At 39.8% G+C, this 13,313-nt stretch overlaps 4 protein-coding genes across 7 annotated transcripts; 1 reads left to right on the forward strand and 3 right to left on the reverse strand.

Annotated features, from left to right (window-relative positions):
- Nucleotides 1-490: 490 nt before the first annotated feature.
- On the forward strand, nt 491-2,865 carry LOC103845164 (oxysterol-binding protein-related protein 4C). Its single transcript, XM_009122002.3, has 6 exons — nt 491-882; nt 960-1,118; nt 1,416-1,664; nt 1,756-1,852; nt 2,052-2,349; nt 2,432-2,865. Exons 1-6 carry the CDS (start codon nt 880-882, stop codon nt 2,784-2,786), a joined length of 1,161 nt encoding a protein of 386 aa, XP_009120250.1. The 5' UTR covers nt 491-879; the 3' UTR covers nt 2,787-2,865.
- Nucleotides 2,351-5,953, reverse strand: LOC103845163 (pentatricopeptide repeat-containing protein At5g57250, mitochondrial). Its single transcript, XM_009122001.3, has 2 exons — nt 2,909-5,953; nt 2,351-2,814 (listed from the first exon to the last, which is right to left on the reverse strand). Exon 1 carries the CDS (start codon nt 5,875-5,877, stop codon nt 2,974-2,976), a length of 2,904 nt encoding a protein of 967 aa, XP_009120249.1. The 5' UTR covers nt 5,878-5,953; the 3' UTR covers nt 2,351-2,814; nt 2,909-2,973.
- Nucleotides 5,954-6,164: 211 nt separating this feature from the next.
- Nucleotides 6,165-9,121, reverse strand: LOC103845165 (glycosyltransferase BC10). Of its 4 annotated transcripts, none has more exons than XM_033282754.1 (10): nt 8,803-9,121; nt 8,642-8,692; nt 7,802-8,426; nt 7,569-7,640; nt 7,398-7,488; nt 7,210-7,290; nt 7,018-7,080; nt 6,793-6,915; nt 6,629-6,667; nt 6,165-6,552 (listed from the first exon to the last, which is right to left on the reverse strand). In XM_033282754.1, exons 3-10 carry the CDS (start codon nt 8,362-8,364, stop codon nt 6,415-6,417), a joined length of 1,170 nt encoding a protein of 389 aa, XP_033138645.1. In that variant the 5' UTR covers nt 8,365-8,426; nt 8,642-8,692; nt 8,803-9,121; the 3' UTR covers nt 6,165-6,414. The 4 variants fall into 4 exon arrangements, with proteins under 4 accessions (XP_033138645.1, XP_018510739.1, XP_009120251.1 ...); XM_018655223.2 differs by having other exon boundaries at nt 8,642-8,679; nt 9,078-9,089; XM_009122003.3 differs by lacking the exon at nt 8,642-8,692 and having other exon boundaries at nt 8,803-9,120.
- A 3,403-nt stretch (nt 9,122-12,524) lies between these two features.
- LOC103845166 (60S acidic ribosomal protein P3-2) lies at nt 12,525-13,306 on the reverse strand. The gene is made up of 2 exons (XM_009122004.3): nt 13,046-13,306; nt 12,525-12,880 (listed from the first exon to the last, which is right to left on the reverse strand). The coding sequence occupies exons 1-2, from the start codon at nt 13,241-13,243 to the stop codon at nt 12,713-12,715; spliced, it is 366 nt and encodes a 121-aa protein (XP_009120252.1). The 5' UTR covers nt 13,244-13,306; the 3' UTR covers nt 12,525-12,712.
- Between the last annotated feature and the right edge of the window lie 7 nt (nt 13,307-13,313).

Consider the following 13,313-nt stretch of genomic DNA (forward strand, 5'->3'; position numbering starts at 1 on the left):
CCAAGATCTAACCCTAACAATACATACAATACTACAACATATGTTTGCCAAACTCCTAAACCAAAGAATATAATGATACACTACTTCCACTCATCTATCTTCAAAACAAATCAATTTTATCATATCTTAATTTATATCACTTAAAACTGTTTATAATTACTTGATTTTTATTTTTCACGCATCAAAATATTTTTTACAAGATTTATAAATTATTTTTAAAATAAGCTGGTACCAGACGACTGAAACTTCAGTCGTCTAGACGACTTCCAACAATTCAGACGACTCAGACGATTTACTGGGGCTATATTCGTAAAAATGGCTTCTGTTTTTTTGTTTGGTCACAAGGGGCTGAACTGTAATTTCACTAGGCTTTTAGGTTAGTTTTGCATTTGATTCAAGTTTGAGTATATGTTTGGGATTAAAATCAAGTTGTGGGTTAGTTTTGGCAAAAACCCCTTTAATTTTTTGATGAATTTTCAAAAAACCTTAATTATTTTAGTTTCATTTTTGGTAAGTAATAAGGTTATGCAATTATTAATTTGTAATGCTGCTATCTAAAATAAAATTGAAATGACAAATAATGGTTCACAAAAATATCATCATTTATAATAAAAACAACTAAATGCGTGTATATTAAGCAGAGCCCATATACGTTTTCCTTGTCTTTTTATCTTCCATTTTAATAGTTTGCCTTGTAAGGTGTTTCTCTTCGGAAATGTTGATCTATTAATAGCATCCACTACCGAATTTTGATATATACCTTTTTGTTTCTGTTAGATCATTCTGGCTTTCTGATTCTCTCTCTGATATTTTGTTCATAGAATCTTTAAAATCAACAAACGTCAAAACAATTGCTTATAATCAGTCTTACTTTATCATATGGTATGTGTTTTACTTCATTCATATGATTATTCACTATATATAATAGTTATGTTTCATTGGTTTGTTTTGTGTGCAAGGCGGAAGAAGAAGAAGGAATGAGAAAGCAGGTTGTGTTGGCTAAGCCTTTCTCGTTAGACGATGAGAAAGACTCTGAACATACAACTTCCAATCTCATCCAACGTATCCTAAGTCTCTTTAAAAACGTACGGCCAGGATCCGATCTCACTAACTTTCAGGTATGTAACTCCCTTTTCTCTGATCTATATACGTTTGCCACTTTTGGGTCTAATAATCTCTATCTTTCACAGATTTCAGTTACCAACAAAAGAAAATCTATTTTGTGGTAGATAATATAGTTTGCTATAAAAGGAAATATATATTCTGTGGCAAATAATGAGAAAAAATATTTTACCATTATTATCTTAATATAATACATATATACTGATATATACAATGGTCTCTGGCTTGGTGAACAGATTTTTACTTCCTTTTATTATAAAATTAACTTAATAGTTTTTGTTTACTGTGAAAAGCTTCCACCTCAACTGAACCTACCGAGATCGCAACTACAGTGCTACGGCGAGATGGTCTACAGTCTGAACGGTCAAGATTTACTGGGAGAGTGTGGTCGCCGTGAACAACCAATCGAACGGTTCAAATCAATCGTAACGTGGAACATCTCAACTCTCCGGCCATTGATCTTTGGCCTGGCCCCGTATAATCCTATCGTGGGCGAAACTCATCACGTCTCCAACGGTCACGTTAACGTCCTCGTAGAGCAAGCAAGTGCCTTTTTCATATACTCTTTAAATTAATAACAAGTGTATTCAATGCAAAAGTATAATCATTAGCCTTTTTTTCTGTTTCTTGCAGATATCGCATCATCCACCAGTATCTGCTCTTCATGCAACCCACGAGAAAGAAAACATAGACGTAACGTTCTGTCAATACTTCACACCAAAATTTCGTGGTACAAAATCAATATTTATATCCCCTTCTTTAACCTCTAATAATTTTTTATTTGTTTTGACACATTATTAAGTATTTATTTAAATTATTCCCTAATAATTGGTATAAAATTCAAATTTATTAATAACGTCAGGGATTTTATCTAATAGAAATTTAGATAAATAAAGTAATCATAGTGGTTTATTTAAAAAAAAAAATAGGTGCGTACGTGGACGTCGAGGTCAAGGGTAAAAGAGTGGTGAAACTTCTAAACCAAAAAGAGACTTACGAAATGAACCAACCAAGACTTGTCATGACTTTTCTGCCGGTGACAGGAGCACACTGGGCAGGAAAGATCGTGATAAAGTGCCTTGAGACTGGACTCGAAGCCGAGTTGCAACTACTCTCTGATTCATTCTTGAGTAGATTCACAGGAAATAACAAGAGATCCATTAAAGGCAAGATCTTTGAATCTTCCTCTGGGAGACGACTCTATGAACTCTTTGGACAATGGGACAGGTAACAAACAAACAGAACCCATCTTTCAAATCTTATTACAAGTTACAAAACATAACTTAGTGTGTACATAAAATGTTTTCAGAACCGTTACTGCAAAAAATCTGAAGACTGGAGAGGTCGAGGTTATATACAACGCGAGTGAAAACATTGCAGAGCTCAAAACGCCCATCGTCAAGAACCTGCAGGAGGTGAGCGCGAGCGAGTCGGCGATGGTGTGGAGCGAGGTCAGCGAAGGAATCATGAAGCAAGAGTGGGAGAAAGCAAGAGAAGGCAAGAGAGATGTGGAGGAGAAACAGAGAGAGTCTCGGAGGCAAAGAGAGGCTTCTGGACAATCATGGATTCCAAAGCATTTCTCTGTGGTTCGAGCTGGTAAAGACTGGGACTGTGTTCCATTACAGCCTAGAGTTCCCCAAGCTCCTATTGTTGTACCTCTCTGATTCATATATATAATTCTCTCTAGAGGTCCTACAATAAGTAAAGAACTCATGATAAGTACAAACACAGAGTTGCAAGAGATTCTCAAGCCGCAAAAACACAAGCAAATAGATTTTTAACTTACCAGTTTATCTCAGATGAGTTAGCTTTGGCTTTTGGTGGTTTTAGCAGTCACGAAAACACACTGACCTATTTAGGCATACATGAGAGCACAGACATAACAAACTCATTAGCTTGCTTCAGCTCCCCAGTGGAGCAGAGTGAGCTAACGGTTGAGTGAAGGCTGTGAAAATCATTAACAAAGCCTTCTTTCTCCACCTCTTTTTCACCAACACCATTCAATAACTTCAACCTTTGATAAGAGCCCGAGTTTTTTTTACCAGACAGATAGAACGTGGAGCTTATCTCATCTAGGATCTTAACAGCCTGAGAGACCCTTCCTTGCTCACACAGCTCCACGAGGAAGCCTCTGACTGATTCGGATTCAACTAGTTCTGCATCAACTCTGTTAATCAGCCCAATAACAGGTTCTGAAACAAGCATTTCTCTCAGGACGCTTCTCGCTTCTTCCATTCTCCCTTTCGTGCATAAGCCTTTGATCAGATACAGAAACCCCAAGAAATCGGCTGAGATGTTTTTACCCTTGAACTCAGCAAACACTCTGAGAGCTTCTTCCATGTCACCTCTTTTACTGTAACCTTTGATCAAAGAACTGACAGTGAACGCATCTGGCGTTACCCTTCCCATCATTTTACGAGTTAAAACGTTCACGGCGTCCTCTGTTCTCCCTAGCTTGCAATACCCGTCAATCATGGAATTGTAAATGAGAATGTTTGGTACAAGTCCCTTACACACCATCGTGTCTAAAAATTTCTCAGCGTCAAGAAACAACCCCTCTTTGCATAAACTGTCAATCAAGATTCCGTAACTGACATGAGACGGGACTAAACCGATTTTCTCTAGAGAATCAAATAGACGAAGAGCTTCTACAAGACAACCTTGCTGGCAAAGTCCGTTAATGAGTGAGTTGTATGTGATGATGTTAAGAGTGATGCCTCTCTGTTTAGCAACAGTGCACAAATATAATGCCTTTGTCATAAACCCTTCCTTGCAGAGACCATTGACGATGATTGTGTAATCGATAACATCCATGGAAAGCAGAGTATTTTCAACAAGTGAATAAGCATCCAATGCTCTGTGATTGTCCACCAGAGCTTTTAGAAATGTGGAAAGACATGTAACGGATAAACCCTTTCTTCTCACAACCATATAAACTTCAATCGCAGCGTCGAAAGAACCGCTCTTGCATAAAAGCAATATAGCATCATTGAAAATCATGCTCGAATTCAACTGCTCGAGTCTAGAAACCAAACAGAGTATTCCTTTCTCGCCTCCGCTAGCATGAACTGAATGTAACAAGGTATGAGATGTATTGATGTCTAGATACAGACCTTTATCAAACATCTCCATAAGAACTTCCGTGGCTGTTTCAAACATCTCTTTCTTGCAGAGTGCGCAGATGATGCGATTATAACACACAGCTGAGGAGGAAACCGAGCTTTTCCTCAACTCATCAAACACCTCAAGTGCCTCTTCGATCTGCCCCGCTCTGCAGCAGCCTTCAATCATCGTCGTATACGTGACTGCATCAGGAGTCAGCTCCATCTCTGGCATTGCCCCGTAAAGCACGTGAGCTTCTCCATACGCACCGATCAATAGAAATGCTTTCAGGAGAATGTTGCACATAACCAAGTCCATAGGGATTCCAGCTTCTACAAATCTACGCCTAACCTCTAACACAGCATCAACATTCTCTTCCTTGATATAACTATCTAACAAAGTACTATACGTTACAACATCTCCCAAAACCCCTTTCGAAATCTCGTCTGCTTCGGATACTCTCCCCGCCCTGCACAGTCCATTAATCACGGCGTTATAAGCAAGAACGCTCGGTTTAACCCCTCTCTCCTCCATATCTCCCAACAAAGCGAAAGCTCGGTTCAAATCTCCTTTCCTACAAACTCCATCGATCAAAGTCACATACACAAACTCATCCACATCCATTCCCATGCTCAAAACTCTATCAAACAACCTAAACGCCTCTTCAAGTCTACCCCTTTTGCATAGTCCTCTCATAATAGCAGTGAAAGTGATCAAACTCGGTTCTATCCCTTCTTTCATCATCTTCCCTAACAACCCAAACGCCTTCTCGAACCTTCCTTCCTTGGAAAACCAATCTATCAGTATAGAATAGCTAACCACATCTCGGTTTATCCCCTTCTCCACCATCTCCCTATCTTGGATTAACGCATCCATCAATGCGCCTCCTTTAAGGTACCCATGAATCCAGTTACTATAGAAAACACAATCAAACTCAAACCCGTCTTCTTCTTCTTCCTCCTCGAGTCTCCTAACTAAACCCCTAACTTCATCAACTCTACCTAACTGACAAAGAGCGGTGACGATCGTAGTATAAGTCACAACGCTCGGCGACAAAGCTTCTGACTTGACAGCAGTCTCGAAGAACCCTAACGCGAGCTCCGGTTTACCGATCCTACAAAACCGGGAAACCACAGCGCTGGAGACGAAGTTCACATCCTCGCTCGTCGTCGTCATCATCATCTCCAAAACCTCGAGGGCTTTCTCCATCTCTCCTCTCGCGACGAAGCGGTGGATCAGCGAGGAGAGCGCCGAGGGGGAAGGAAACGCGCCGTGGCGGTTACGGTTACGCAAGCAATCGCTGAGGATCGAGAGGGCCTTGTCGGGATCGGTGAATCCGCGGATCAGGGAGTCTAGCGTGCGGGTTCTGGGGAAAAGGGAGGATTTTGAGATCTGGGTGGTGATGAAGTTCGCGGCGTCTTCGTATCGGTTGAGGTTGAGGAGTGATGAGGAGACGAGGGAGTGGATGGTGGGGTTGATTGGGAGTTTGTTGGAGGCTAGCTGAGAGTAGAGGAGGAGGATGGTGGTGAGCTTGTGGCGACGGTGGAGGTATCGGAGGAAGGTTTCGATGGAGGTTAGGGTTGGGGAGAAGCCGCTTTTGAGGAGGGATTGGAGAGAGAAGAGTCCTGAAGAGGGACGAGGATGGAGCTTCATGGGAGAATGAGCAAATGGGACTCTCCTTTAGCTAATTCGCCATTTCAGAGAGAAGAACCGAACCATGGCAACGAAGCAAACTAATCGAATACAATAATAGGCTCGAGTTTGCATTGGATTTCGCTTTGAAATTGTACCGGTCTCTTCTGATTAAACCGGTAAATTGGTTTAACCACCTATAGCTTGCATTTCGCTGCTTTGAAATTAGCTTGGCGGGCTACAACAACAATGGAGGTCATATTATATACTATGGCACAGAATATTTATAGTAAAAAGTTCTCAGCTCATTGTGCTAAACTACTAACAGCTCAAATATTACAACATCATAAACCGGTTCATACTAACCAAACCATGGCTAAAATCACAATAACCAATTCCTTAACCAAAAATCTCTGCTTACTACAGCTTAAAAAGCAGAGTAGCCCTGTCCCATCAAATCAAATAGACAATTAAATCCCAAAAGCATTTTCAGATTCTATCGAAAATTTACAGTAATATGCAATTCCAGTCTCAAGAATTTGTGTCTGTCTCTCTCTCTCAAACTACTGTGCTGGTGTAGTTTGGGAAGAGTTTGACCAGTTTGTTAACAGAATCTGAGTGGAACTTCCTCGCGAATAGGTAACATGGACGTCTAATTCCATTCCATGTACAAGGCCAATGCAGCTCATCTCCACGCTAAGCAAAATAATAAAGAAGAGAAAACATATCACATTTTCAGTGTTTTCAAATACGGTAAAATCAAGCAACGTACCTTGCCAACGCTTGTCACGTGCACGCTCATGTCGTCTGACTGCAAGAAACCAAGGAGAGAAAGTATATATCAGAAAGCGAAGAGACAAAAGAGAGGAACTGAATGTTTAGAATATATCAAATGTTTAATAGATGTGTTGAAAAGAGTGTTGTTGGAGACATTACCGTGATATTTTTCAAGAACTTGAGTGAGATATCTCGGGCTCTGTATGTCTTTGGATGCCATCTACGCTCAGACCAATCAACATACGTGACTGACCAGTTCGAGATTCCTCCAGGATCAAGCATCTTTTAAGATGAAGAAGAAAAAGTAAGAACGTCAACAAGGGACTAGAATCAAAGTTGTATAAGAAAGAGAGAGAGAGAGTTGCATTAGTTTGATACACTCACATGGAAGAATGTAGGCAGGTAATGTTCATCCGCAATGCAGTTCTTATTTGCTTCTACCCCAGGCTGTAAATTTTGTAAGAAACACAGATCAGGAATAGAGTAAGACAAAACTGAAACTTATCTCAGAGTTTAAAATCTAAAGCTTGGTGACCTTTAATGAAAAAAGGTTGATTAAAAGAAAGCCGAACTCACTCTGCAATATTGGCGGAATTTTGAGTAGTAGAGATTATCAGCCATCACTATCAAAGCGTGTTGACGCTTCATTGTGAACCACTGCACCCAAAGGACAGAAACCAGATTTACAAAACATCATTCTCCATACATATTATAAACATTTCATAACCAAACAGAACATTCCACAACTCAGGGATTAAGTTTACCTGAGCACCCTTTCTGAAATCTTGCTTGGGGATTTCAGGTAACATGTGATCCATGTGTCTACCAGTCCCATGCGGACCAGGATCCTCAAAACTTGATAGAGAGAAAAGCAAGCATTAGTAAATAATAATGGCAGAAAGATATTAACAGTTTCTGAGAGTCCGTTATTTTACCTGTCAATGAAGCTGACATTTCCGTGAATCAAATATCTATAGGTGTAGTCAAACGTATGCAACGGTATGCAGCTGCAAAGTTAAATCAGAGAGCTGTAAAGATAATATTAGGGATAAGTATCACCCCTTCGGGAATTCAAAGGGACCTTAAGTAATATATAAAGGGTTTAGGGCCACTCCACTAATCACCAATTGATTTTAAGTCGGAAGCCAATACGTTCATGATGACTCACCTCTCAGAAAGAAGAACAAAGTGTTGGTTATCAGGATCTTCAAGAGCGTTTGCCAGAAGCCGCCTCTCAGCATCAACCATAGAGATCCTTCCCCACGTGACATGGTCGCTGTGAATCTCACGGTCCGTAAAGTGACGGCTGATGTGAACTGGTCTTAACCTCGAGGGATGTATGTAAATCGAGAACCTCCCTTCTTGACCCTGGAGAAACTTATCCCAGAGCTTCTCGAATGGCAAAGTACCAGGAGACAAGAACATGAAAGCTATCTTCGATCTAGAGGTCAGAGCCGGAGGCATTCTGAGTATGTCTCTGATCACAACACGAGCAGCGACTTCTTCGTCTGTGTGTTTCCTGACGTGAACGTCAAGCCATCCGGAGAGCGCGGCTTGGCAGCCTCTGCTGGACAAACCCTCACAAGCGGGGCTCTTAACGCTGTGCTGTGGGTACATGTAAGTGCAGATTAAGAGCACGCTTGTGATGCAGATCAATAGAATGATCAGTAAGGGCTTCTTTAGAGAAGACCGAGTTCGTAGAGGTAAGTGTAGGTTCTGTGTCTCCCCCATTTGAAAGCTCGAAAGGTAAAGTTTGAATCTTTTTTGAACTTTCTTTTACATTGAGCTAAAACCTGAAGATGGAAATAGAGTAATTTAGAAACAAATTGTATTGAAAGCATGAAACTTTATGACTTTTAACACAACTCTCTTCAGAAACAAGCAACTAGAAACATTGAAAAAAAAGAACCACACGTTTGGTTTATAAGGATTTTCAGACAAGAAAACCCTGCTTTCTAGGGGAGCATACAGCACGTTGTTATTGTGAATTACAAAAGAGGAAACTCACACAGCACGTACAACACAATTAAGGGAAGTCTCCTAAAGCTACCTACCAATACTATACACACAAAAAGTCTAATTAATTTGCAAATTCGATTTAAACAGAAAGAGTGAAGCCAGAAGCATTCATTTATCAGCGAAGGGAATGAAGAGTTATTATTACAGTACCTGTAAAAAGATTCGAGCAGGATCCGATAATAGGGGGAATGAGAGATGGGTAGAGACAAAGAAAAAAAAAAGAAGAATCTTTGTCGGAACCCAGATCTCAAAAATGGAAGCTTGATGATCTTACCTTAAAGATATCGAAAATTTAAGGAGGACAAGCCAAGAACTTTCAAAGAAACTAAATCAGGCCAAGTGTTTATGTGGATGGATGAGATGATAGTAGGAAAAAAAAAAACTCTTTAATTATCTTCTGCATTAAACACACTAGTACACTAGACTTTTCTGCTCCCCCAATAATGGCGGAATCAGAAGAAACTAGAGATTAGAAAAAAGAAACTCGACTCAAAAAGTTTCTCTAGGCTTAATAATGTAGGCCCAATAAGCTTAGGCCCGTAATGCAAATACCAAGTTCGATTTTTTTTTTTTTGTTTGACCATAAAACCTATAAGGCTTGTTGTCTTATTCCCCGCTTAAATCAGTTAATTTGGTAAATGTTAATCTTAATTCTCAAAATACAACTTTTGACAAACACTAGTTGTCTCAGTTCTTAAAGAATTTTATCACTAATGATGAAACAAAGTTTTTAAAAGAGAGAGAGAGAGAAAAACAGAGTAATGGCGACCAGAGGAGCTAATAACAACTATTTATATGATGAAAGCTCTGGTGAGATAGAAATTACTGGATTGGTGAAAGCATACTCATAATAAGCTAAGACAAAATATGGTGTAACCGCCATTGTTAGCAAAAGGTTTTGACTCTTCTTCTCACCATTTTGTCTTTTTGAGTTGTTCCTCAAAATCTTAGTATGATTTGTATCAATACTCAATGCTCAAGTCATATTTTTAAAATTAAAGTTGTTTTAACATCATACACTGGATTTTAACATTATACACTGGTTTGATGGAAAACATTTCGTTCTTCACTGTTTTTGACTTTTGAAAAAATGTTTCAAAAATCTTAGCAATATTTGACAAAAAGAATAAAAAATTAAGAAAATTATTTCTAAAGACACTTTTTGTCTTTATATTTACTCCGTTAAACACATCTTGCTGGTCACACACTTTTTGAGTGTCCAAAAGCCAATATGCCTTTCAACAAACAAATACTCTCGTTACTTCATTTTGTCGAACAAAATACAACTTGCTGTGCATTTTCTAACAACTTGCTCATATCACTACATATTCCACATTACCCCGTATACATTTGAATTCTCTAACAACTTTCTGCTTGACCTCGCAACTCCACAGAAATGGACCACAACTTATGTAAAATGCCTTAAGCATTTTCTATTTAATCCGTCTACTTACCAACTTCCCAACATCTAATAGTTGGTTACTAATGATTCATATTCCAGCACATGGAGATCCTGATGACCATGTTAACCTAGAGGCACCAGAAATTACTTGTAGACTACAATGTTATTTTTGCCTCACATCTTGCGTCTGGTCTATAGGAGAAATTCAAGGAGTTCGATACGGCCACTGACTTGTTCCATTGGAACGACGAGCTCACAACTATGTGCCTCCAGCGAAGCAAAAAGTGGTGCACGATATCTACACTGTCTACGCCCCAATGATTTAGAACTAAAACCATTGGGTTGGCCTTGTTACTGAGCTTGACAATCGTATTGTTGAGATCTTAGACCCACTGCCAACCTTGTACAAAGACATCTCAGTGCAGCGATTCATGAAACATGTCCTCAAGTCACTCCCTTATCTCTTGAAGCAGATTTCAAATCCCAACCCAGTCCCTGACCTACAGCCTTTTTGCTGCCAACGTGTATCTGATCTATATGTCAACGAAAGGTCTGGTGACTGTGGGCCTCTAAGCATCAAGTTCATGGAGATGCACGCACATGGTGACCCTGCTCCACACATGTCTGACTTTACAAACAGTATTGTAGATGACTTCCGCAAGCAATACTCCATGCATGGATATCTGCCTGTGTACTATGCGCCTCCTTTTGTCTACGACGGTTCCCACACTTTGGTTGTAAGGAGATAAGAGCAGTAGTGGTGGAGACGGTGGACCTCTCTGATACTAATTCTGACAAAGAAGAAGAAGATTCTTCAGTGGTTGCTGATTCGAATGAGGACGAAGAAGAGGATGATGATTCTTCATCCAATGCTGGAGATGATCATGAAGTCAGCCAGAGTCTCTACCCTGTTGACAGTGAAGGCACAATTTCTAATGCTGAAGGTTGGATAGTTCTTTGTTACTAACCAACTAACACAAACTTGTTTCTGAACCTTGTTTTTGTATCAGTTGTTGGAGGTGGAGTCAAATCCATGCTTTACTACCACCCTCAAGAAGAACATGAAATACGAGCTGGTAAGAAACAAGGACTTTTAGATTCGTTTGATGTCTTGTTACTTCTCTTAATATGGTTGGCTTATACATGTATTTGTTGTGTTATGCATCTGATTCCTGCAAATGTAGTGAAAGAACATGGGCTTACATTTTGTGAAAGTATCAAGTACAAAGATGAGGTCGTGCATGGGGTTAGAGAGAGGTCTTATGGTATGATTAAATTTAATGGATGGGGCACGATTCGTAGAAGTAACATGCTTAAAGAGAACGATATTGTACACTGTGAGATGCTTCATATCAGGAAGAAAGTTCACTCTATCAAGATCAGAATCACTCATGGTTGAATCACTCATCACCATTACTGCACTTACCATCATCACCATCAGCATAACTATCATTGTTATCGTGAGTTCTATGGCTTTTTGTTTTGTTTTAGGAGTGTTGTAGTTTTCTTATCAGGGTTTATCTTAATAACACTTTCTTTATCCACAAGAAACCTTCTGAACTTATTGATGTTCATACTAACTAAACGGAAAAAGAAACAACATTGCTCATTGTCTTAGTTCGCTCAGCGAAAGACATTTTTGTCCGAAAACAGCTTAAGAAAGAGGAAATGTTGCTGGAGAAACAGCTTAAGAAAGAGGAAAAGTGTCCAACATGTGTCTTAAGTTGTAAAAATAGTCAAGAATGTATCATATAAAGTAAAGCACTCTAAAAAATTCTTAGCAATATAATTAAAAGCCATTGGATTGACGGTCGGACCAGAATAAATAAAGAACATATTAAACCCAGTTTCCTTATTTGCACATATAAAAGATAGCTTAATAGATGATAGGTAACTAACTGTCACTGTGATAGTTGCTCGCACCTAATGTCCAACAAAGAGTTTTCTCTTTGTGGATCATCTTTTGGACTTAGGAGATGCTTCAAATGCGGTGGTATCTTCTGTGTCAACTGCAACGTTCCACGGCACAGTAAGCTATCGTGCAACAACAACAAGAAACTGTGTCCTAATAATTTTGAAGATGCAGTCGACTATGTAATGTTTACACATGGCATCAATGTCATGTGTGCCAACACATGGAACACATGGTTGAGTGTTCTTTCGGATGCAGCCGCATAACTTGCAGGCCCTCTCTATAGAACCAGTACCATCGACTCTGTAATGTTTCAGGGTGTGTAAACGTATGTAGTTTTTGACTAAACTTTGTATCCATTTGTAGTTGTGGAACCAACAATTTGGTAGAGGGTCCTGTTTCGCTCTTTTTGGTTCCTCTTGGTTATTTTTCTTGATGTACTAACTGTGTAGCCTCTTGATATATATGAAACGAGCAAGTAGAAAATTAATTTTCCGACCATCTTCAATAGGGCCGTGTATGGATCATTAAACATCTCTCTAGCATTACTCTTAAGAATTAGACTAAATAAGTTTCATAATAACCAGAAACCAAACATATAATTCTGACATTGCATAATAATCATAGAGCTCAATCTCAAAACCGTTTCGAAAAGAAAAACAGAAAAACCAAAACAAAGAATCTGAGATCAACAACCACAGAAACTAACACCACCTTGGAAAGAGTTTTATGTTTTGTCTCTGGTCTTAACCAAATAGATCAAAACCAAAGTCACCTTCCTCCTCTTCAGATTCTTCCTTCTTCTTCTCTTCCTCCTTTGCGGCAGCGGCGGACTCACCTCCACCACTGGCTCCTCCAGCTGCTGCACCACCTCCGGCAGCAAATCCTCCTCCAGAACCACCGCCGATGATCACCTGCTCGATTTCGTTTTCAACGATCCAATAAGCATTTCAACAATGTAGCTCGTAACTGAAGATTCTATTACAGCGATCGCAAGTCTTGGATTCGAGACAATCAAATAAGAAGCAGGGCACAAATCTAGATTCATCTTCTTATGAGAGAGTAAGCAATATAGAAACCTGGAAGACGGCGGAGGTAGGGGAGACGAGGGAGAAGGAAGACTGAACTCCACCGGAGGAATCGGCGGAGAGAGCAGTCTGAACAAGCTTGCGCTGGAGATCGTAGGTGGAAGAATCGGAAGCTTCGAGGTCTCCCTCGTGCTGCTTAGCGGTCCATTCTCCGCCTTTGCTTTTGCAAACGAATGTGAATACTCCCATCTTCTTCTTCTTCTTCTTTCTTCTGACGGCGGCGAGATTTTTGAGCTGACGGGAGGAAGTGCTTATTGCG

This window comes from Brassica rapa, chromosome A10 (genome assembly GCF_000309985.2).
Source record: "Brassica rapa cultivar Chiifu-401-42 chromosome A10, CAAS_Brap_v3.01, whole genome shotgun sequence".
Taxonomy (NCBI): domain Eukaryota; kingdom Viridiplantae; phylum Streptophyta; class Magnoliopsida; order Brassicales; family Brassicaceae; genus Brassica; species Brassica rapa.

Excerpts from the sequence above, each read along its gene's own strand:
- LOC103845166 (XM_009122004.3), bottom strand. The coding sequence starts at position 13,243 with ATGGGAGTATTCACATTCGTTTGCAAAAGCAAAGGCGGAGAATGGACC. Across the intron at positions 12,881-13,045 it reads CTACCTCCGCCGTCTTCCAG|GTGATCATCGGCGGTGGTTC; the intron begins GTTTCTATATTG and ends GAAATCGAGCAG.
- LOC103845163 (XM_009122001.3), bottom strand. The coding sequence starts at position 5,877 with ATGAAGCTCCATCCTCGTCCCTCTTCAGGACTCTTCTCTCTCCAATCC.
- LOC103845165 (XM_033282754.1), bottom strand. The coding sequence starts at position 8,364 with ATGGGGGAGACACAGAACCTACACTTACCTCTACGAACTCGGTCTTCT. Across the intron at positions 7,291-7,397 it reads ATTTCAGAAAGGGTGCTCAG|TGGTTCACAATGAAGCGTCA; the intron begins GTAAACTTAATC and ends CTTTGGGTGCAG. Across the intron at positions 6,553-6,628 it reads ACGTGACAAGCGTTGGCAAG|CGTGGAGATGAGCTGCATTG; the intron begins GTACGTTGCTTG and ends TATTTTGCTTAG.
- LOC103845164 (XM_009122002.3), top strand. Across the intron at positions 1,665-1,755 it reads TTAACGTCCTCGTAGAGCAA|ATATCGCATCATCCACCAGT; the intron begins GCAAGTGCCTTT and ends TGTTTCTTGCAG. Across the intron at positions 2,350-2,431 it reads CTCTTTGGACAATGGGACAG|AACCGTTACTGCAAAAAATC; the intron begins GTAACAAACAAA and ends AAATGTTTTCAG.